This window comes from Gobio gobio (genome assembly GCF_949357685.1).
Source record: "Gobio gobio genome assembly, chromosome: 21".
Taxonomy (NCBI): domain Eukaryota; kingdom Metazoa; phylum Chordata; class Actinopteri; order Cypriniformes; family Gobionidae; genus Gobio; species Gobio gobio.
The window spans coordinates 22,857,969-22,881,893 of NC_137117.1; the positions used below are offsets into that span (position 1 = coordinate 22,857,969).

General features: G+C 36.5%; 1 protein-coding gene across 6 annotated transcripts in view; it reads left to right on the forward strand.

Annotated features, from left to right (window-relative positions):
- Window positions 1–23,925, forward strand: part of adcy6b (adenylate cyclase 6b) — a 47,967-nt gene that overhangs the window by 21,454 nt on the left and 2,588 nt on the right. For all 6 annotated transcript variants that reach the window (XM_079803346.1, XM_079803347.1, XM_079803343.1 and 3 more), the window contains 19 exons: window positions 6,824–6,973; window positions 7,242–7,363; window positions 8,232–8,343; window positions 9,109–9,236; window positions 9,330–9,488; window positions 9,631–9,772; window positions 11,368–11,496; window positions 14,022–14,050; window positions 14,369–14,516; window positions 14,624–14,721; window positions 14,828–14,915; window positions 15,097–15,213; window positions 17,633–17,788; window positions 17,992–18,167; window positions 21,368–21,394; window positions 22,140–22,272; window positions 22,380–22,643; window positions 22,980–23,184; window positions 23,313–23,437. In XM_079803346.1, the coding sequence (XP_079659472.1) occupies window positions 6,824–6,973; window positions 7,242–7,363; window positions 8,232–8,343; window positions 9,109–9,236; window positions 9,330–9,488; window positions 9,631–9,772; window positions 11,368–11,496; window positions 14,022–14,050; window positions 14,369–14,516; window positions 14,624–14,721; window positions 14,828–14,915; window positions 15,097–15,213; window positions 17,633–17,788; window positions 17,992–18,167; window positions 21,368–21,394; window positions 22,140–22,272; window positions 22,380–22,643; window positions 22,980–23,184; window positions 23,313–23,437 (2,508 nt within the window). The remainder of the gene's footprint in view (window positions 1–6,823; window positions 6,974–7,241; window positions 7,364–8,231; window positions 8,344–9,108; window positions 9,237–9,329; window positions 9,489–9,630; window positions 9,773–11,367; window positions 11,497–14,021; window positions 14,051–14,368; window positions 14,517–14,623; window positions 14,722–14,827; window positions 14,916–15,096; window positions 15,214–17,632; window positions 17,789–17,991; window positions 18,168–21,367; window positions 21,395–22,139; window positions 22,273–22,379; window positions 22,644–22,979; window positions 23,185–23,312; window positions 23,438–23,925) is intronic.

Sequence of the window (23,925 nt, forward strand, 5' to 3'; positions counted from 1 at the left end):
AGAGAGTAAATCCACCCTAGCATGTTTGACAAAGTTAATCGTCTGGAAGTGACACCACTCCCTATATAACTTGATGTTTTCGACTCATGGTTGCCAATACAGCAACAACATCTGGATGGGTTTCTGCTCTAGTTTTGAGTCATGTGACCCCCACAGCACATTTAAATCTTAAACACCATCATTATATCATAGTCATGAAACATGTAATGACTTCAGTCTGTGATTTATTTCCGCATCTTTCAGAGGAGATGGTAAGAGCTTTTCTTGATTGTTTTGTTAGTCTGGATTTCTTTTTGTTTCTCAGTCTTTTCTGTATCTCCTTCTTGTTAGCTACCTTTGTGACACTGCTAAACTCTGTTACAAGCAGGAGAAGCTTCAGTGTACCACCTTATAAGCCAATGTTTAGACTCTTTGGAAGGAAGAGTCCCTGTTAAAGAGGAAGGCACTAAGTGTTTCTCTGAATAAAATCCCATCACATCAATCCCTTACTGTTCCCACGCCAGTCCTGCTCCAAACAATGTGTTTCCGAAACATTATGAGTGGTATGTTTTGGTTGCAGAAATGGTGTGTACTGTATACAAATTCTTACTCCCAAGCAAAAAAGTCCTCTTAAGCATGAGAGTAAGAAATGGTTTCACATGTTCATACAATGAATAGAAAAGATTTGGAAAGGCATAGTCTGGTTTGGCTCGATGTCCCTACTTTCTAGTTTTCCTCTAAAGGTTCAGTCTGTGTCAGTTCAGGTCAGCTTTAATATGGCGATTAAATAAAACAGCAGTGTCTTTATTCTCTGACATTTCTAAACACATCGTCCCTTAACACTGAGAGGCTGACTGCTCGCTGTGTGACTCATTGTCTTACACACACACATACACACTCAGTGAGTGATCTGACAGTTTCATTTAATCAGTTTTGCTGTGAGGTAAAAGCATGTGACATTTCTTCTGTCAGATCTGTCAGCTCAAATGTCAACCGCTTTTTTAAATTTCATTGATATGATCTACTCCCAGTCAGTGTGATATAGATGAAATAAATACGATGAACTGAGGAGGGCTGCTGTATATTGGAGATCACAGGAATAAAGCAAGGTGGGCTTGTTGTCATGTATCAGTGCAAAAACATTAGCTGACTGATGCTAACTTCTGATAGTGCTTCTGATGAAATGCAACCATGGCATTCATGGTAACCTGGCATATTTTATGGCTTGGCATTTTGTAGTTTTGTAGTAGAGTACTATAACGCATCATTTGATTACCCAACTATTTAAAATTACATAAATTATTAGCATGATACATATACTACATTACAGAAGTCTTTTTTAAGAAATTGATACTTTTATTCAGCAAGAATTAATTAAATTGGTCATAAGTGACAGTAAAGACATTTGAACTTTCTATTAATCAAAGAATTCTGGAAAAAAAATGTATCACGGTTTCCACAAAAATTGCACAAAGCAGCAAAACTGTTTTTAACGTTGATAATAAGAAATATTTCTTGAACACTAAATCAGCATATTATAATGATTTCTGAAGGATCATGTGACACTGAAGACTTTCTTTATTCTTTATTCGGATCCCTATTAGCTTTCACAAAGTGGTTGCTAATCTTCCTGGGGTCCACGCAGCCATACTAGACAAAAAACAAACAAACAAACTAATAAAATACAATAACCAAAAATACAACTACACTAATCAAATCATCAAACTATACATGTTAGCAGTAGCAGCACATCATACAACATACATCTACATATTTGTAAGCATATCTTTACATTGTCTTCTAAATGCATACAAATACATATTTATATTGTCTTCTAAATACATTATGTGCGGAGTAATGATGCTGAAATTACAGCTTTGTCATCACAGGAATAAATTACTGTTTTTACTGTATTTTTATCAAATAAATAAGAGACTTCTTTCAAAAACATTTACAAAGTGTACCCATCTCAAACTTTTGAACAGTCGTGTACATGAAATGTATATTGTGTTTATTTAGCAAATCACTGACAGTGTTTTCAAAGTAATTTTAGTTTGTTTTTCTTCTTTTTTTTATATTTTTCTTTTAAATTAATGAACAATATGCATTTAATAAAAAAAAAAACAAGATGTAATAATAATTACTCACTGAGAGCTTCCACAGAATCCTATTTGAAAATGAAACCCCTACCAGTAGGGTAATCCGCACATACTGTACAATCTTTGTAAAAAAAAACATCTGATTTTTATAATTTCACTTGTTCGTATCCAGAAAATGAAACAGTGGTGTTATTGTCCTGTTATAAAAAGGCCCTTCTATAGTGAAATGCAGTCTGCCTGTACACTGAAACCGGTCTGATAAGTGCCCAAGCTTCTTGAAGCATTTTACATGGATCCACATCAAGTGAGTTATATGACTCTAACAAGAATTAAAGGGATAGTTCACCCAAAATGAAAATTACCCAATGATTTACTCACCCTCAAGCCATCCAAGGCCTTTTGAAGCGAAGTGATGGGTTTGTGTAAAAAAAATATCCATATTTAACACGTTATAAAGTAAAATATCTGGCTTCCGCCAGACCGCCATCCATATTCAACTTACAAAAAAAACGTAACTGGTGCAAAGTATGACACCGGGTGTAGCGTAAGCTGCGAGAGGTGTTACACTTTCTTCGTAAGTTGAATATGGAAGGTGGTCTGGTGGAAGCCTGATATTTTACTTAATAAAGTTTTCAAGATGGAATTTTTTCTTGATTCAATTCATAAGGCCTTTATTAACCCCCTGGAGCCGTATGGATTACTTTTATAATGGATGGATGCACTATTTTGGGCTGCCATTTACTGCCACTATAAAGCATGGATTAGCCAGGACATTTTTTAAAATAACTCCTATTGTGTTCATCTGAAAGAAGAATGTCATATACACTTAGAACAGTTTGAGGGTGAGTAAATCATGGGGTAATTTAAATTTTTGGGTGAACTATCCCTTTAAATATGCTGTTGGAATCAAAATATTTGAAATCTATAACTTGGAAGCTTAAAGCACAGGACATCACATATCCACAGCACCACCCCATTGTTTTCAGTTTATAGTTATAGCAGCGCAATTTGGGTGAGGGATTCAGTGGCAGGTGAAAGCACAAATATTAATCAGTTTTTGATATTCCAGTAGTATTTTGCAAGTTCAATCAGTTGGAGAAGGATTACTCACCTAGTTGATAACTTTCTGCACATCTTGTTGCATGCTTTTTCTGGCCACAGATGGAGACCACATCCTCACATTTTCCATGTCTAATCAGCTTGGTGGCTTGAACCATTGGCATTAGTAAGGGTCCCTTGAATAGAACAGCCTTTTTTAGTTTTGGAAAACTTGTGCAGATGGACCACACAACCCACCTTATTGCTAAAATTACGCAAACCGATAACGTCATCTGCGCATATGGATGCCTGATGGGTCTGGCTTTTCTTCCTGAACTCTACAATCTGAAGATGTTTGTACATTCACTCTAGGGGCAATTGAAAGAGGGAGGGGAGCTATTTTTCTGAAGCTCTGCTGTGCCATTTCTTGTCAAGTGGATAAATAAAGGCCGTTCCTCTTTGGCAAAAAACAAAATGCTTGTTGCAGAGAAATAGGCCTTAACAAATTCTCTCAGGCGTGGAACTGACTGATGGAAAATTGACGGTGTTTGCATGGGATGTCGATAGTAGAACTGTACTCTTACGCGTGATAATCACTTTTTGACCTTGTGTGTTCACAGTCATATTCAATATTTTAACTCATGTTATGACCATGTAAACCTGAAAACATATGCATGCAAGGAGACTAGGAAGAGGCAGAACATAACTATCTGTGGAGCATTGTCTACATGGAGACATCAGTATCACATAGCCAGAAGTTAACAGTCTAGCTCATGAAGGGTCTAGTGGGCCTAGAAAATGAATTCCACATCATCAGGATGATTTCAGGAAATTTACATTTGAAATGATTTTCAAGGAAGAAAGTTTTATTTATTTAAAAAATATGGTGAGTCTCACAAATCTTACTAGTGCCGGTAATTTTTTTCACACCCCAATATAATATATATATATATATATATATATATATATATATATATATATATATATATATATATATATATATATATATATATATATATATATATATATATATATATATATATATATATATATATATATATGTATATGTATATATGTATATGTGTATGTTTTTATATTATAATAATAAATTCATTAATACTTTTTGCATTGTGAAAATGTTTATGGACACAACAAATGTGTCCAGGTAATTTCTTACACCACATTATGTAAATAATTTAGCTACATAAATGAATAAATAGATAATAAACACAAATATATCTTAGAAAAGGAAGCATCTTAGGATCATCCATGCTTTTTGCATTGTCAAATTATTTTCAAGACAATTAAACACCTCCCCATAATTTATTACACTTATGACAATCTAATGTGTAGAAATAATAATAATAATAATAAAAAAAAGGAAATTGCAAGCATTAAAAAACAACTGATGCATTACAGTACTGGGAATTTGGAGGAGAAATGTGATTAATCTTAAATATCTTAAAATAGACTTAAAAAAAAAAAAAAGCAAAATATAGTTTATTTTGATTTGTGGTGACATGCAACCTGGATATGTTTTTGTGAGATTAACTGATTAAAATGTTATCCATATAACTGTTAGACAATTCTCAGAAACCATTTTCAGACCGCAAACCATCTTAAGTTCTCTTAAACACACAGGTTTGGCCGCATACCATCTAAACCCCAGATACTTGTACTGATGTAGAGATAAAAGACCTGAAACACAAAGCTGATTGCTGGATGCTTTTCATATTACTGCAGAAAGTAGGCTTAACTCCTCATACGATTACGTTTAATTGGTGTTCAGCTGTTCTTGGACATTATGACCGCATTTCTGTGTGCTCTGTAACTGTGTTGTGTTTTTTGTTTGTTTAAATTGCTTGTAAAATATATATGAACTGCTAATGACACTGAAATGTTGAATAATAATTAAAAATAATAATAAGCAGCTTCAGTAAAGCCTGTGATTGGCTCACAATCATAATTTTTCCCCCCTGAGAAACAAACAGGGAACTGATTGCAGTTGAAGGACAAGGGGTGAAATGTTTTTACTTTTTTCTGGACAAAAAAGTATTCACTATTAATCACATCCTAAGAGATATGGATTTCCAAGCATTTATTGTCAGTGTTGGGGAGCAACTTGATTCATTCAAGATGTCTTTTTGATATAGACTGTTTCCACACTCCATTAGAGTTCCCATTTCCTCACTCTAAAATCCTTGAAATTTTGTGTGTTCAGTATGAATGATGTAGTATAGGCAGTAAGATAGTCAGCGATACCCTACCCCACATCTGTGGAGCTCACGGCTGGTACATTATAGTATCTGTGTTCATTACTAATAATTTATTACATTTATTTATATAGCGCTTTTCTGGGTACACGCGCTTTACATGGAAGGGGGGGGGGATCTCCTCAACCACCACCAATGTGCAGCGTCCACCTGGATGATGCGACGGCAGCCATATTGCGCCAGAACGCCCACCACACACCAGCTGATTGGTGGAGAGGAGACAGAGTGATGAAGCCAATCGCTATATGGGGATTATTAGGAGGTCATGATGGACAGAGACCAATTGGCAAATTTGGCCAGGGTGCTGGGGTTACTTTTCCCGAAGGATATCCTGGGATTTTATTTTAATGACCACAGAGAGTCAGGACCTCGGTTTAACGTCTCATCCGAAGGACTGTGATTATTGACAGTAAATTGTCCCCATCACTATACTGGGGTGTTAGGACCCACACCACACAGACCACATGGTGAGCACCCCCTGCTGGCCTCACTAACACACCTACCAGCAGTTACCTAGTTTTCCCAGGAGGTCTCCCATCCAGGTACTGACCAGGCTCAGCCCTGCTTAGCTTCAGTGGGAAACCAGTCTTGGGCTAAAGGGTGTTTTGGCTGCTGGCATAGTGTGATGATCATAGGAAATGGTAGCTAGATCCACAGAGGTCATGTGTTTCACAGGTGGGATGGATAGAAAGAATGAGTAAGAACATTTAGGACAGTTCATGACATGAGTCACTTTTTTGCCATTCAGTAAGGCAAAAAAATATCATCATATGTAGTCAGACATGGTTGAATTAGACAGACATCAATCCTTATTAGTTCTTCTATACTGGAAAATATTCATAATCACTATTGGCTGAATGAGTGTCTATGTTCTGTTTTTCCCCCAATCAGTTGTGTGGGGCATAGACACGTTTACTTATTATCTGTATGTGCATTTTTCTTTTCTTTTTTATTTTAGGCCATTTGTATTTTTATTATTTTATAAAGCTGATGCATTACAGTCCTGGGAAAACTAGAGGAGAAATCTGATTCATCTTAAAGATCTGAAAATAGGCTTGTTTTTTATGCAACTGTATATCCATTTTTATATATTTTTAATTACTTTATTATATTTTTGTATTATTATTTTATTTTATTATTATTATTATCCATCCATAGTCAATAAATCATTCAGTGAACAATGCTTTTTGTTTTAACCAAGCTGTCTAATAGGTGAATGATCTGGTTAATATTAATGAGCTAAGTCTTTACTATTTTGTGACATCAAAATCATGTCTGTGCCCTCCTTTAAAATAAACTCTGACCCATGTTGAAAGGGGTGGGCTGTAAATCTCTTTCAATGATCGCAAACAGGAACAGTCTAATGTTTTCCACATCCCTCTCTGTCCGTTTTCATTTCATTATCTTATCTCGTATCTTTCTTTCTCTGTGTAGTTATGTGCCAATGCAGTGATTTTGCTGTGCACCAACATCATTGGCATCTGCACGCACTACCCAGCTGAGGTGTCTCAGAGACAGGCCTTCAAGGAGACCAGAGGATACATCCAAGCCAGAATACACCTCCAGAGAGAGAACCAGCAGCAGGTTGGCAAGCACTCTAGTACACAAACACCTACCCGGCCAAACATGTTTACCTCGTGAATGTTCATGAAGCATGCTGAGAGCATGCTGTGCTTTAGGTCTTAGCACAGTAAATCCTTGTGGGAAAAGTTGCGACTATAAATTCATCACAGCAGCTTCAGCCATACGCGTATAGACAGACGTATAGACAAAAAGTTGTGAAACACCATTATATATACGTATATGTGTACTTATACACATGTTCACTGGTGTCATCTCAAACCTGATCCAGGAGCGCCTGCTGCTCTCCGTGTTGCCAAGGCACGTTGCCATGGAGATGAAGGCAGACATCAACGCCAAGAAAGAGGATATGATGTTCCACAAGATCTACATCCAGAAACACGACAACGTCAGGTACACAAATGCCAAGACCAGCACATGGTAATGATGCAAATGTTGTCCTCACACCTCCCGAATGTGAACCGACACTGTTATAACACTCAGCACCCACGTGATTAAAACAGGCGACAAGTCTGGATAAAACACCGACACATTAGACACTGATAACGCTTAAGGTTATCTTTCCCAAGGCTGAAACCCTGTTGAATGCTTAAACGCAGATTAGCGCACTCGCAGTCCTTGAGACGTGACTTTCCTTCATTTCCCTCCCCCTTTTTCTCTGAGGGTCAAGTTTGGATACAGCAACTTGTTATGATATACAAGAAGTTACACAATCAATTAACAGAAAGCTGCATGAAATGACAGCAAGCCACTTTAGTAACGCAGTTACATATCTGGCGCGTGTGGAATTCAGTGCTTAATGAGCATGTTGTCCCGCATAATCCAAGCCAGCTCGAAGCATCTGTGTTAGGAAAACTTGGATGTGTGAAAATGCTAAATGTCACGGACCATGCTGGAATCCTGCTTGCCAAATGTTGTGAATTTTATCAGCCATTTATGAAGGCAACAGTGCCACCTATTGTCGCACAATAATGTTGTCCATACAGTGTGTCCATTCTGTCATGTCTTAAATAGTTGTTGATGACCGTCTATCCTCCTCATGGCTATGAGGGCTATGAGGACACCAGCCGAGTCTTGCTTTTCTAATTGAAGGATAGACTGAAGTATTGAGAGTGGCCACCCTCCATTCAGAAAGTGAACTGAATCAATGTTTTTCTCACTTAGCCCATCAAACCAACTTCAGTGACCCAGACAAGGTGCTCTGTGATTATTGATCTCATTTTCTCTGTCTGTCTTTGTCTTCTGTCTGTCCTCTCAACAGTATCCTGTTTGCGGACATTGAGGGCTTCACCAGTTTGGCGTCTCAGTGCACGGCCCAGGAGCTGGTGATGACCCTTAATGAGCTTTTTGCTCGCTTTGATAAATTGGCTTGGGTAAGTGGACAAAATTAAATAATGTTTAGTGTTACTATTTTTTTGGACTCAAACTCACATTTTTTACCTGGTGCATAAAAAACTCTGCAGACCTTTTTTGGTCTAATGTTCCAATTAAAATATGTAAAAAAATACTTGAAATAAGATACATTTACCTGAAGCATCTCTCCATAAAATAATAATACTTTTCAGAGAATGTATCTTTAATATAGGTTTATTTCGTTTTTCTGCTCTGGCAGAATTTCTTTAGAATTTTTGCATAAACCAGGTTGGTTTTATTGGTTGAAAACCAATAAAATGGTCGATATTAAAATGTATACTATTTGCGCAATTTTGTCTAAATAAAATGTATAATATTTATTTATACTATTTTGTCTTAATAAATTAAAAATAAAACACTAAAATCAATCAAATTGAATTTAAAATAAATTATTTTAAATGCTAGTAGTGATTTTGTGCATTGCAATGTAATGTACAGTAGGAAAATGGATATAGGTTTTTAAAGAATACTTTGCTGTCATGTTACTCTCCCTTCAAGTTAATCTAAATATAAAAATACACAATTAAATATGTAATATCAATTGATACAAATAGATAAAAAAAAAAAAACTCAAACACCAGCTGAAATGCTACTAAAAACCTCTTACAACTGTATATCCAACTCTGGCAGCCACCCACAATAATGCTAACCTCATAACATCCTATTAGTGAGGATTTCCGCAATATTAACTGCATAAATGTGCTGTGTTATGTCTGTATTCTTAGGAAAACCACTGTCTGCGGATCAAAATCCTGGGGGATTGTTATTACTGTGTGTCTGGACTTCCGGAGCCTAGGGCAGATCATGCGCACTGCTGTGTGGAGATGGGAGTGGACATGATTGAGGCCATATCGTAAGTTTGTCTTCACATCATTTTCTATATCGATCTCTCTTCCTCATAAACACGTTTTTCAATGAACGCACATGTATGTCGCTACATGTGCAGATTGGTGCGAGAGGTCACAGGAGTGAACGTGAACATGCGCGTGGGCATACATAGCGGGCGTGTGCACTGTGGGGTGCTTGGTCTGCGCAAATGGCAGTTTGATGTCTGGTCCAATGATGTCACCCTGGCCAACCAGATGGAGGCAGGAGGCCAAGCAGGGTAAAAGTGAACTCCATCCATCAAAGATTTAATCATGTGATCAGTATTAATAAGTTTCATATTTAAAGTTGGCTGTAAAGGATGTGGAGATTTGTGTTAAGCTGTGACTGTACTAAAATTCTTACGTTGTGAATGTTTGCAGTCGGATCCACATCACCAAAGCCACACTGCAGTATTTAAACGGTGACTATGAAGTGGAACCAGGTTATGGAGGGGAGAGAAACACATACTTGAATAAGAACAACATTGAGACGTTTTTTGTGTTGGGCTGCAGTCAGAAACGGGTCAGTAATATGATGCAGGCATTTGGACATTATTTTGACTGTGATGGTGGCTATATGTATAATAGACCTAAATTAACACACACAGGGTAAAAGGCTTACAAAAGGCACAAATTATTTATACAAATAGCTAAAATAATAATAATATTTTTTTATAATGTTTCATAAGTTAATACTTGTTTAAAATGATCACTTTAGCAAAATTTTTAATATTTTCTCTTTATTTTGATACATAAAATAATACGTTTTTGTTCAATAAATATACTGTCATTAAAATATGTTCATTTTAAAAATACAGAAACAAATTTATTTAAAAAAGTAAAGATTCTGAAAGCACTGAATGTGATCCCATAATAATTTAATATAGCTTTACAGTAGTAACAATACATATATTTTATTATACATGTATGATATCATTATAACAGTGATTATCTTTAAGGTGGACACCCAACCTAATATATGTTAATAACCATCTGAATCTTACCATGTCATGTCAACAAATGGAAAATTCAGCCAGCTATTTATTACCATGTTAATTATTGTGCCTTTAGACCCAACAGCAGGGGCACTTTTTTACCCCAAATACTTTTACATATTTTTCTGTTATTGAAAAACTGTTGCTTTAACAAAACTGAAAAACATTCTTTAAAAAACAAAAATCTATCTTAGATTAAATTAGCGCAGAATAAACTTTGCGTTGCTGTCGGTGATCACGTCATGGATCAGCCAAATTTCCATGTGCATCATCAAAAGTGTTGTTAAGAAAAGTGCTGAGCTGAATTTTTATGCCAAAAGAAAATTCAAAAACCAAATGCGCCTTTTATCCCCGTTGTACACTATATTGATGTTGCACTGCCAGAGAAAGCAAAACTAAATTACCACTGTGTGTGAAATCCAAGTCTATTCTAAAATTACCAAGTCTAGCAAGCACAAACTGCGTTAAATAGAACTTTACGTGCAAGGTGTCTGTACGTTTTACTTTCCCACAGTAAAGGATGTGGATATAGTAATTAAAAGTGTACGAAAGGAAGAAATGTTTACGGTCTCCTGCAAAAATGGGCGTTAGTGAAGATTCGGGGAAAAGAAACAAGAGATTCCATGTCCAGTGGAATAATTTGTGTAATATTGTTCAATTCGTGGAAAATCAGCTGACCAGATTGCAAAACCGAATACAAAGCCGACAAATGGCTTAAATTTACGGGCTTATGTACCTTTCTCATGTGGCACATTTCCATGGTTGTGATGTAATATGTCATTGCTAACCTATCATTTATTTTGTAAACAAAGCTTTGTGCTTCACTTGTGTTGTAGTATTCACATAAAACAGCATTCACATACAAAAAGAAAGGGGTTTTGACATACAACCGGTGGGGCGGCATAGCCCTATTATTTACACACAAACTCATTGTATAAGTCATTGCAAATTCTTGAACAGGGAATCTCGATTACATCATATTTGGTGGGGGCTGTGTTTTGTTATGCTCTAATACAAATGACTGAATTTCCCTTTGGGGAGCAAGAACGTTTCTATTTATCTGAGTTTGCTGGAGTATTGTTTAATTTCCTGTGTGTGCCTTTGTGCCAAATTTCTCTTGCAGAAAGAGGAAAAAGCCATGATGGCTAAGATGCAGCGTGCTAGAGCCAACTCTTCAGAGGGTCTGATGCCGCGGTGGGTTCCTGACAGATCTTTCTCCAGGACTAAAGATTCCAAAGTTTTCAGACAGATGGTGAGCTCTGCTCCATCCACTCTCACTCCGCCTCTGACGGCTCACACCGACTGATCTCCCCTGTACTACTTTATGAGTGTAGCAACAAGTCATAATTGAAGCAATTTTCTCCGGAGCTTGGCACTACCAATGTGTGAATTGATTTTTCCCCTTTTCAGGCGGTGACTTTTCTGATTGCCACCAGTGTCACAAAGAAAAAAAGCAGGGACAGTAATAGCATGACAAATAAATATTGTCAGACCGTATTAATTAGTGATGGGAAAAATGTAAAACTAATGCACAATATGGAAAAAATGTTCTTCTTCAAATAAACATTTTTAAACTACATGTAAAGAATTAATTGGTTTTCCATTAGTTTAATATGAAATTACGTGTTTGTTCATAAGTTATAAAGACTATTTTTAATCAGGATTTTATGTAAAAATATATTTAAACATTCTTAAAATAGCAAAATTGTATCTTGAATTAGTTAGAATAATTTTTTTTAAAGTTTAATCTATTTCACTATGTATTCTTTAAAATAATGTTTTATTTGTGGCTTTTCAAAAATATCATAGATTTTGAAAATCGGTATTTTTGTGAAAAAAAGCTGTAAAAATATCTAAACATCCCTAAAACAAATTTACTTAAAGCTGCACTATGTAACTTTTCCATCCACTAGAGGTCGCCTATTCAAAACAAAGGCGTAGTTTGATGATGCCAAGTTTGAGCGCCGAATCTTGGGACATGTGGTCTCCACCTCACAGCCGGTGGAAAAGAATCGGGATAGGACTCGGCAGGAATCATTTTCATGGATGTGATTATTAACGTTACTGTAGTATGAAGCAGAAGCAGGAGCGATTGTTAGAAGAGCGCAACACAAGCCTCGTGAGCATCAGGACCTTTATTATGGCATAGTCACTGACGAGACTTTTATTATGCCACAGTTGTCGGCGCCATTTCCGCTTTTCCGGCCATGAGTATGCGGTAACGCAGCTCTGTTTATCATATTAGATACATCTGAGTGTGTTGAAAATTGTTATGAAGTTACTCTGTGCGTTCTCTCGGCGGCTGCTATGACACTTGTTCACACTGCAGTGAGAGTAAAGCGTTTCTGCAGAATAAAACCGGAAACCGAGGGTAACGCAGATATGACGCAATTGACAGGCGACTCCCTCACACGTCCCGGTTCCTTGGTTAAAATAGCAATTTTCTCACGATTTACAAATAGTTGGAAACATTTGGGATATTGTAAGTACTCAACTAAAGTAAAATAAAACACTGGCCTAGTGGTTTTTGGATATTTTACTGAAAAAATGTTACATATTGCAGCTTTAAGGCAAAATTGTTATACGTCATGAATGAAAGCTTTTTGTTTGTATATAATGTAGAATAACGTTCAAAATATGCTCTAAACAAAAATGTATTATCTTAGTTTTACATCAAGTTAATTTATCTTGTTCAGAATATAATTTTTTAAAATTAGAAATGGTGTAAAAACATCCTTAAATTTGCGCTGTGTAGGATTGACAGCTAGTGGTCGAAATAAGTACTGTAGTCCAAATTGTAAATATTGGAGAGCGTTGTTTCCCCCGCCCCCCCCCCCCCCTCCTCAGACTTGACTCTCACGTGGGCTGCCAGCTTTAAGACACGCAGTGAACGCAATTGACAATGAGCACGTTTACATGCACACCAGTAAGCTGATAACTCACAAATATCAGCTTATTAAGAATGTCATATACACCTAGGATGACTTGAGGGTGAGTAAATTATGGGCTAATTTTCATTTTTGGGGGAACTATCCCTTTAAGAACGTGCATGTAAACGCACTCAATGAAAGCCACACTTTAAGATGATGAGTTGATTTATCTGCATTTTAATATGCTCTCGTTCATAGAGATTTTTAGATGGATGCAGAGGCTTTTTAGGTCGGGTAGAATCTGCGATCTCTGATCTCTGTTTTTTCCGCCAGCTGGCAACCTGGGGTGTCGAAATACTATTGGGTAAACTGACGCCATGCGGTATCGCACAGACCAAAACAAAAACAGACATTCCGACATGGAACGTACATTCAAAGTAGAATAACTGGCTGTAGCATTATTTTGTTAGTGAATTTAGCATGTTTCCTAAATATCTGCAAACATATTATGGTATGTATATGCTTAGTAAAGTGATAAACTTGCATATAGCACCTTTAAAACAGTATTACTTAAAGCTACATTTTATCGTGAATTAATGAGTTTTTAGTTTTTAGTTTTAATTTTAATATATTCAGATTATACAATAAATTAAAATATACTGTATAATATCTTAGATTTGCTTTTGTGTCTAGATAATTTTCCTGGAAGGAAGACCCATTCCTAATCTCTGTCAAGCTCTCACTCTCTGTCTCTGAATGTAATTCGACGTCCCTGAGTGTTAATTAAAGCGGCAGTGGCTCTGTGGGGTTGGCTTCGGAGCTGTCTGAGATGAAACTCACAATGTGTTTTTCTACTTCCACTGTGTTTTTACTGCCCACTGTAACTAATCTACCTGTCTGTTTTCAGGGCATAGATGAAGCCTCCAGCAAAGATAAGTGAGTTCTGGTTTTATTAGGACACAAATCCATTCCCTCTGGCTCTGCGGGGCTTATGGGTTAGATTTCACAGGCTGTTTTCACAATCTGTGAGTCGCTCTAGGATAGAGCCAACATAAAATGAATATTCTAGACCAGGTTTTGCTTCAGGAAAGCCAATTTTACGACCGCTAATACATAATAGAAAAAAAAATTTGCAGTTTGTTATGAGGATGAACTAAAAGCTTTAATAATAAAAAATATATACAGTATACAGTACCTTAACGTTTCACATTTAATGTAATTTTCTTTGCTGTCATCTGTATGTTCTTTTCCCAGTCGCTGTGCCCAAGAGGCTTTAAATCCAGAGGACGAGGTCGATGAGTTTTTAGGTCGCGCCATTGATGCTCGCAGCATCGACCAGCTGCGGAAAGACCACGTCAAGAAGTTCCTGCTCACATTCCAAACACCTTTTTTGGAGAAAAAGGTCTGTAAAACATGTATTTAACACTGTCCAGCACTGACACAACATTTACAACCTCAGAAAAAATGTCTGAACCTCTAACAGTAACACTTTTTTTTTTGTGCTTTTAGTATTCAAAAAAGGTGGATGATCGCTTTGGTGGTTATGTGGCCTGTACCCTCCTCGTCTTCTGCTTCATTGTTTTTATACAAATCATCATACTTCCACAGTGAGTGGTGTTGATATATTAATATGAATTATAATAAGGAATTGTATTCATGTTGAGATCTATATTTGCAGTGTGTTGGAATGATGCTGTGGGTTTTGTCTTGCAGTACACCGTTAATGCTGGGCATGTTCATCAGCATCTTTATTATCCTCGCCCATGTCCTCTTTATATGTGCCATTTACTCGTGCGCTAAGGTCAGTCACTACCTCACTCGATCCTTCACATTTGTACAGTAATACATGTGAAATCTAGAAAATTCAATTCAAATTAATATGCAATCAGTTAGGCTTTTGAAAAGGAAGCTTTACAGGTGCTTTCTGATTTATTCACAGCTTTTCCCCTCTTTGTCTCTCCTGTTACTTTGTCTTATTTCAGCTTTTCCCAGTTAGTTTGCAGACAGTGTCAAAGAGGATTGTTCAATCCCGCATCAACAGCACGCTCGTTGGAGTCTTTACGATACTGCTTCTCTTTATTTCTGCCTTTGTTAATATGGTAAGATTCTGATCAGAGTTTGTTGCTGTCTGAAAAAAGTTTGTTCTTTTTTTTGTTTGTCTGTATAATTCAACACTAAAATTATTGAATGAGTGCTAATATTAAACTCTAAAAACAATTTAATTTAACTTTGATTCATTTTGGAATATTTAGTAGTAGTAGGAGTAGAATTGCTTGTAGAAGTAGTAGTAGCGGTAGAGGTGGTGGTGGTAGTAGTAGTAGTAGTAGTAGTAGTAGTGGTGGTAGCATGGTAGTAGTAATAGTAGATGTAGTAGTAGTAGTAGTAGTAGTAGTAGTAGTAGTAGTAGTAAAAGTAGTAGTGGTGGTAGATGTAGTAGTGGTAGAAGAAATAAAAGTAAAAGTAGTGGTAGTAGAAGAAGTAGTTGTAGTAGTAGAAGTAGAATAGGTGGTGGTGGTGGTAGTAGTAGTAGTAGTAGTAGTAGTAGTGGTAGAGTAGAGTCGCCTTTGGCTTGGCTTGCTCAGTTGGGGACAATAAATAACTTTTTCAACCAAATATCCAAATAAATCTAATTGTTAAACTTAATTAACCATACAAACTAAATTACTGATCTAATTACTGATCTAAAGCCCATACTGTCACTGTATGATAATTGAAATGAGCTAGATGACATCACCGTTTTCTCCGGAATGGCTATACGGCTGAATAAAATTCTGTTGCATTATTTTCCTGTTTAAAACTGTGAAGCTGCTTTGAAACAATCTGCATTGTTAATAGCGCTATATAAATAAAGTTGACTTGACTTGACTGGAGGTGGTGGTAGTAGAAGTAGTAGTAGTAGTAGTAGTAGTAGTAGTAGTAGTAGTAGTAGTAGTAGTAGTAGTAGTAGTGGTAGCGGTAGCGGATGTAGTAGAGGTAGATGTAGTAGTAGTAGTAGTAGTAGTAGTAGTAGTAGTAGTAGTAGTAGTGGTGGTAGAGGTAGTAGTAGAAGTAAAAGTAGTGGTAGAGATGGTGGTAGTAGTAGTAGTAGTAGTAGTAGTAGTAGTAGTAGTAGTAGTAGTAGTAGAATTAGAATTAGAAGTAGTCGTAGTAAAGTAGTAGTAGTAGTAGTGGTGGTAGAGGTAGTAGTAGAAGTAAAAGTAGTGGTAGAGATGGTGGTAGTAGTAGTAGAATTAGAAGTAGTTGTAGTGTAGTAGTAGTAGTAGTAGTAGTAGAATTAGAAGTAGTCGTAGTAAAGTAGTAGTAGCAGCAGAAGAAGTATAAGTAGTCGTAGTAAAGTAGTAGTAGCAGCAGAAGAAGTATAAGTAGTAGAGATCATAGTAGTAGTAGTAATAGTAGTAGTATTAGTATAGGTGGTAGTAGTAGTTGAAGTAGTAGATATCAAAGAGGTATAATTAGTAGTAGTATTAGCGGCAACATCATTAGTAGAAGTAGCAGCAGTAGCAGCAGCAGCAGTAGTAGTAGTAGTAGTAGTAGTAGTAGTAGTAGTAGTAGTAGTAGTAGTAGTAGTAGTAGTAGCAGCAGCAGAAGTAGAAGTAGTAGAGACGGTAGTAGAGGTAGATGTAGTAGTAGTAGTAGTGGTGGTAGAGGTAGTAGTAGAAGTAAAAGTAGTGGTAGAGATGGTGGTAGTAGTAGTAGAATTAGAAGTAGTCATAGTAAAGTAGTAGTAGTAGTAGTAGTAGTAGTAGTAGTAGTAGTAGTAGTAGTAGAATTAGAAGTAGTCGTAGTAAAGTAGTAGTAGTAGTAGTAGTAGTAGTAGAATTAGAAGTAGTCGTAGTAAAGTAGTAGTAGCAGCAGCAGAAGAAGTATAAGTAGTAGAGATCATAGTAGTAGTAGTATTAGTATAGGTGGTAGTAGTAGTTGAAGTAGTAGATATCGAAGAGGTATAATTAGTAGTAGTATTAGCGGCAACATCATTAGTAGAAGTAGCAGTAGTAGTAGAAGTAGTAGTAGTAGTAGTAGTAGCAGCAGCAGCAGCAGAAGTAGAAGTAGTAGAGACGGTGGTAGTAGTAGTAGTAGTAATAATATAATTAGTAGTAGTAGTAGTAGCAGCAGCAGCAGCAGCAGCATAAGTAGTAGAGATGTAGAAGTAGTAGAGGTAGTATTATTATTAGTTGTATAAATAGAAGTAGTAGTAGTAGTAGTAGCATAGGTACTAGTAGTAGCAGCAGAAGAAGTAGAAGTAGTAGTGATGACAGCATTCAAATCCTGGATAAATATTTATGGATTCTTTCTTAATTATATATTCAAAAAGTAGGATTATTAAATATTGTCAAAATGAATTAAATGCTGAATTCACAAATATTGGAGAAAAATAAAAAATTCTCCAAGAATAAAAAAAAGTGAACAAAATTGTTCAAAATGTTTTTCCTGATTCCTGACTGGAAACACTTAATATGTTTTATTAAAAAGGATAATAGTTATGTTTTGTACTTCTAATTGTTTTCTTTATCTGTTCAGTTTACCTGTGACCTGGAGGATGTGCTAGAATGCGTGGCTGGACAGCTGAACATCTCTGATTCAGTCACGCTGTGTGTGCTGTATAATCTGACTGGACCAGCAGGGGACCCCTTCTTCCTGTGTCCCCAGCAGCCTTCAGCATGTCCTTCACCCGAGGTCAGTGTGCACATGCATGATGTCTCGCTACTTAGTCTCATTGAGCAGAGAGTTATCTGAACAGAGTGAAAATTGTGTTTGTAGAATTTCTACAACTTATGGATTTATTCTGAAACATTTATGATTTTGCCCTTGTTGTCATGGTAACCGTATCATGGCACGTTGTGTGATGGTCATGACTGGTTGTGTTCTTGTGCTCCTAGTATTTCACATACAGTGTGCTGCTGACTCTGCTGTGCTGCTCGGTGTACCTGCACATCAGCAGTATAGGCAAGCTGGTCCTCATGCTCTTCATCCAGGTCTGCTTTCTGCTGCTAGTGGAGTGGCCCCTAGTCACTCTGCTAGACAACGCCGACCTGCTGGTCACCGCCAATGCACTGTGAGTCTTGTTCCCACCACTGATATTCTCTGCAGACATATAGAGTAGATGTGTAAAAAGTCGACATGTAAGCCAATAGCATTAAGTCGATGCTAAAATTACAACAAAACTACAAGTCTTTCTACAGTATCATCACTACAGACTCAGTTGGCTATCTACATATTAATAAAATCTGAATCAATATCGACAAGAACAATAGAACTACTCAGTGCTTTTCATTTACTTCTTTTTTTTTTTACTATTTACTTGGAAAAAAAACATGAAGCTGTGTTTATTTAATTGACAAAATACTTGCTACAGGCTACATGCCATTATTAAAGCATGATATTTTAATTTCAATAACATTTTAGTTAAAGAGATTAGAGTTAGATTTTTCACTCAATTAAAATGTAATAGTGATTAATAGGAACATGCAAACTGACTGAAATCCCTTATTGAGAAATGTAAAATAATATATTATAACTAGGGTTGGGAATCGTGAGAAATTTTCCGGTTCCGGTTCCGGTTCCGCCTAACGATTCCGGTTCCGATTCCGGTTCCATTAAAATTATTAAACAAATAGTGGTAAAGGAAAAAGGCACAATACGCAACTCAAACAATCCATTTTGTGTTTATACTTGCTCTAAAATTCATTTACAGGTTGGCAATGTCAAAAAAGTCCTGTACTGTACATATATTACAGTATTAATTAAGCCATTCTTGCAACACATTTTTTTTCATATGAACACCTCTGAAATTGTCTTATTACATTTTATCTCTCTGTCTCTGAATAAAACTAAGTTATAAATTATATTTATTAGTTATATTTATTAATTAGTTGTATATTAATTTAATAGTAATTCAGTTATTCAGTGAACTTGTAAATAATACATTGCAATTCAGCATTACAAAGGTAATTGTGCCTAAACGCTTACCTAAACCATGGTGACTCAACGGTTGACAAATATATATATATATATATATATATATATATATATATATATATATATATATATATATATATATATATATATATATATATATATATATATATATATATATATATATATATATATATATATATATATATATATATATATATATATATATATATATAGGCCTTTCACTATAAATCTGGTAAGCCCTGAGGCACTCTGTGCTGTAGCAAATGTTTTGTCAAATTGCTAGTGCAGCCTCCTTTGCATGTTATTAACTTTTCACATGTGTTACATTTTGCTTCATTATCATTCATTCTTTGGAAATGAATCCATACTTGTGACTTTCTCTTCGCCATGCTGGTGGTTAACGAGAAAATATCTGACGCAAAACCGTAAATGTGTAGCGCGAGGGCTTTCAGGCTTAACTGCGTTACACTCCTGGAAGCGGCAGGCAACGTAATTAATATTCATGATGAGGTGAGCCAGGGTTGCCAGGTTTTTACAAAAAAAAACACACAATTGCACAATCGCTTCAACTCGCGGACATGAAACACAGCCCGCGGCAACAGTGGAAAGCGGGAAAACCACGGACTTGGCAACACTGGCTGTCACTCGCTATGAAAGGATACGCTTCCAGCGCTTCGCGCACACACATTGCACCAGAACCGTTTTCGGAACCGAAACTTAGGAATTTCGCGCGGTTCTGGTATTTTTCAAAAATCAGTTTCGGTTCTGCATAAGAACCGGTTCTCGGTTCCCAACCCTCATTATAACATTTCTTTAAATGACACACTAAACTGTCTTTTAAATTAAATGAATGTATCCTGTTAAAGGGTTAGTTCACGAAAAAATGAAAATTCTGTCATTAATTACTAACCCTCATGTCGTTCCAAACCCGTAAGACATCGGTTTATCAAATGAAGATCTTTTTAATTAAAGCTGCTGTCTGTAACTTTTTTTGTGTTTTAAATCTGAGTTAAATCTGAGTTTTTTGACCCTCCATTGACAACCTACGCAACTACCACTTTCAAGCCTCAGAAAGGAAGTAAAGACATCATTAAAGTAATCCACGTGACTTCAGTGGTTTAACCTCAATTTTATGAATCAATGAGTGCAGGGTTTAAGGCCTTAAAAATGTCTTAAATTGGAGCAGAAAGTCTTAAATTCAATATAATGTCATTAAATTAGGGCCTTAATTAAATTAAATGCAGAAGTGGACGAAATTGCAGAATCCATTCATATAAATGGAATTTACTGTATAATGCGGAATGTCACGGAATTTGTCAAATTTTGGATGAATAAATCAAAAGTAGGTCAGTTTTAGGGTCTCTTTATAAACTTTTTGAAGCCTCAAAGTGGTAGTTGCTTAGACTGTCAATGGAGGGACAGAAACCTTTCCCATTTCATAAAACATACCTTCATTTGTCTTCCGAAGATGAATGAAAGTAGGTCAAATTTAATTTAACCATTAAAGGTTGGTTATGTTGACGGAAGTTAGCCTATTTTCAGGTAATATCATTGCGCCGCTGCACCCATGGTGCTGCAGCAAAGTTCCGTGATTATCACGCAGGAATGAGAGAATAGTTCCTAGACATATCGGCCTAGAAAATCACAACTTTTCATTTTCCGTCGGTCTTAGTACACAATGTAACTACAGAAGAGTTACGTTTTAAATAGGAGAAATATCGGAAAAAAATTGAGCGAGATGCTAACGGTCTAATCAGATTCAATGATCGATGCTAAGCTATGCTAAAAGTGCCTCCACCAGACCCGGAGATTGGCTGAATGGATTTGAAAACTATGTTTAACTAGTCAACTTAAAAATGTAACTACAATATGATTCAGGTCACATTCTCTTTATTAACCATCTGGTTAAAAAAATCTATTCCATGTGTCCATGTGTTTTTAGAATGCCATTTTTAGAATTGGGCTTTCCTGAGGCCAACATCATTGGTTTGATTCCCAGGAAAGCAAGAACTGCTAAAATGTAAATGTATACCTTGAATGTAGTGTAAAGGCCCAAAACTCAACTGTTTAACTCCTAGGGGAGTTGGAAAATGAGCCTATTTTCAAAAAGAGTGGCGTGTTCCTTTTAAGCAGCTGTTCACACAGAATGGGGTGAACTCACCCTTTCATTATTTATGGGGACAAATGGTACCATTCAATGCTAATGACCCATAAAGTAGCATTATTTTTCAGGGTCTTTATGCTTCTTTATCTTTAGTGGGTATATGTTCAGTGTGTCATGTTGGTCACTAATAGATATATGTCTTTTTTATGCAGGTATTCTTTCAATGAAACAAATTATTGGTGAGTTAATGTTATGCTTTATTTTTCCATCATTATAAGATAGATGGAGCTTTAGAATATGAGCATTAGATTCCAGTATTTGCATGTAGTGTGTATTTGTCTCAATTCTTTCAGTATTTTTTTAAAAGCTATTTATATTGGGCTTTCCTGAGGCCAAAATCATGGGTTTGATTCCCAGAGAAAGCAAGAACTGCTAAAATGTAAACGTACACCTTGAATGTAGTGTAAAGGCCCATTCACAACGATAATGATAACTTTAAATATAACTATAATGATAACTATGTTGCGTCGACATCAGCGGACGATATCGTTCTGTTTATTATAGGCGCGCTGCAGTTTTGGCATCTGCCACTTTTAATGCTCGAGCTTGTTAAAGCAGAATGGATTCTGATTGGCTGTCAATCCTCAAGTTCTGAAAGTGATTTCAACGATATTGTTTCTCTGTGCCATTATTGTTACAGTTGAACTCTGGTATTCTTTTTATATTTAAAACAATATTTATAACTACATCTTTATGGTTATTGATATAATTATCGTCCTTGGTGTGAATGGGCCTTAAGCATTAAAACATCTGCCAAAACTATAATGGAGTATGCAAATATATGACAGTTATGAGATGTACAGTAGAGATTACTATAGTGTAGTATATCTGTAATTAGATAAACATGACCTAATACTCTTGTCATGTTCTTTGCTCAGTCTCTGGCAAACTCTAATCTGTTTATGTTGTTCTTTTCCCACATAGCCAGGAAACGGTGACTAAAGTGTCTCTGAGGGTGTCGATTCCAGTCATCCTCACTGTGTTTGTGCTGGCTCTCTATCTGCATGCACAGCAGGTCGAGTCCACCGCACGCCTTGATTTCCTGTGGAAGCTACAGGTGTGTCCCTTGTCGTCTTTCTTTAAATTGATCACTTAGCAAAAATACATTTCCAATAGCTGGATCCCAGCATGATCGATGACTTATTTGCTGTCATTCTTCACCAGGCCACTGAAGAGAAAGAGGAGATGGAGGAGCTGCAGGCCTACAACCGCCGTCTCCTTCACAACATCCTGCCCAAAGATGTGGCTGCCCACTTCCTCGCCCGAGAACGTCGAAATGATGAGCTTTACTATCAGTCATGCGAATGTGTGGCCGTTATGTTTGCCTCTATCAGCAACTTCTCAGAGTTCTACACTGAACTGGAGGCCAACAATGAGGGTGTGGAATGCCTAAGACTGCTCAATGAGATCATCGCTGACTTTGATGAGGTAAAAAGGATGAATCACTTTCATCTGAAACGGAAGTATTGTTTTATGATGTTAGAATTTCAGAAAACTGTTTGATTTTACAGTACTCTTGGACTTTATACTGACGCCTACTGGTGTGGAGGCAAAGGTGCCACAAAAGCTAATGTTTTCAGTTACCAATTACAAGTATTTGTTATGCGTGATTAATTTATTCTGTCTAAATAGAATTATAATTTGGAGGTTACAAACCTAATAAAATTTAGCTGATCATGTGATCTCAACATGGCTGCCACAGTGTTTCTGTGTTGCTACTTTTATGAAAAAAATCTTATTCTGTTTGTTCTTTACTGTCTATAGATCATTTCTGAAGAGAAATATAAGCAATTGGAGAAGATCAAAACTATTGGTAGTACGTACATGGCAGCATCTGGATTGAACGACTCAACGTACGACAAAGAGGGCCGCACACACATTCTAGCTCTGGCTGACTATGCCATGAGGCTACGAGAACAGATGAAGTACATCAACGAACACTCATTCAACAACTTTCAGATGAAGATAGGCAAGTCATTCTGACATCATGGACACCTGCAAATATTCATGTTCTGAAGACACCATATATAATATTTAGAAATTGTCTTGCAAGCTACTGTGTAAGAGCAAACAATGACAAATGTATTTTGGCCACAGGTTTGAACATTGGGCCAGTGGTTGCTGGTGTGATTGGAGCCAGAAAGCCTCAATATGACATATGGGGCAACACAGTGAATGTGGCCAGTCGCATGGACAGCACAGGTGTTCCCGATTGTATCCAGGTAACCACAACATCATAAACTCTTTGCTTGTACACGATTATTTTTGGCAAAACACAACCGAGAATCCCCCATTCATTTCAAGTCAGAATGGATTATCACATGATCATGGCTATGTTCAAGATTGCATTTATAAAGCTGGTGCTGCCCTCTATCATCATGTTACTGTAGTTGCAGTTCAGCACTGCAGGAGTTTTGTGTGAATTTGAAGTTGTGAAGTTTTTAGCTACTTAAAAGTAATTTAAAGTTCATTTAAAAATTGAAGTACTTTCTATCCCAGTTAACTGTGTAGAATGAGCTACAAGCAAGTGTTAGGTCGATAACAGTTTAGGACCCAAGACCAGTAGTGAAGAATGAAGACCAAGTGTCAGGAGGGCAATTAATTAGAAAAATTAATAAGAAAAAATGACTGCATAGTTTGCAGTTTCAAGTCTCACAAGGAGTTCGTAGGCCGCGCTTCCTCTCTACCTTTTTTTCGTACTTACAGTTTC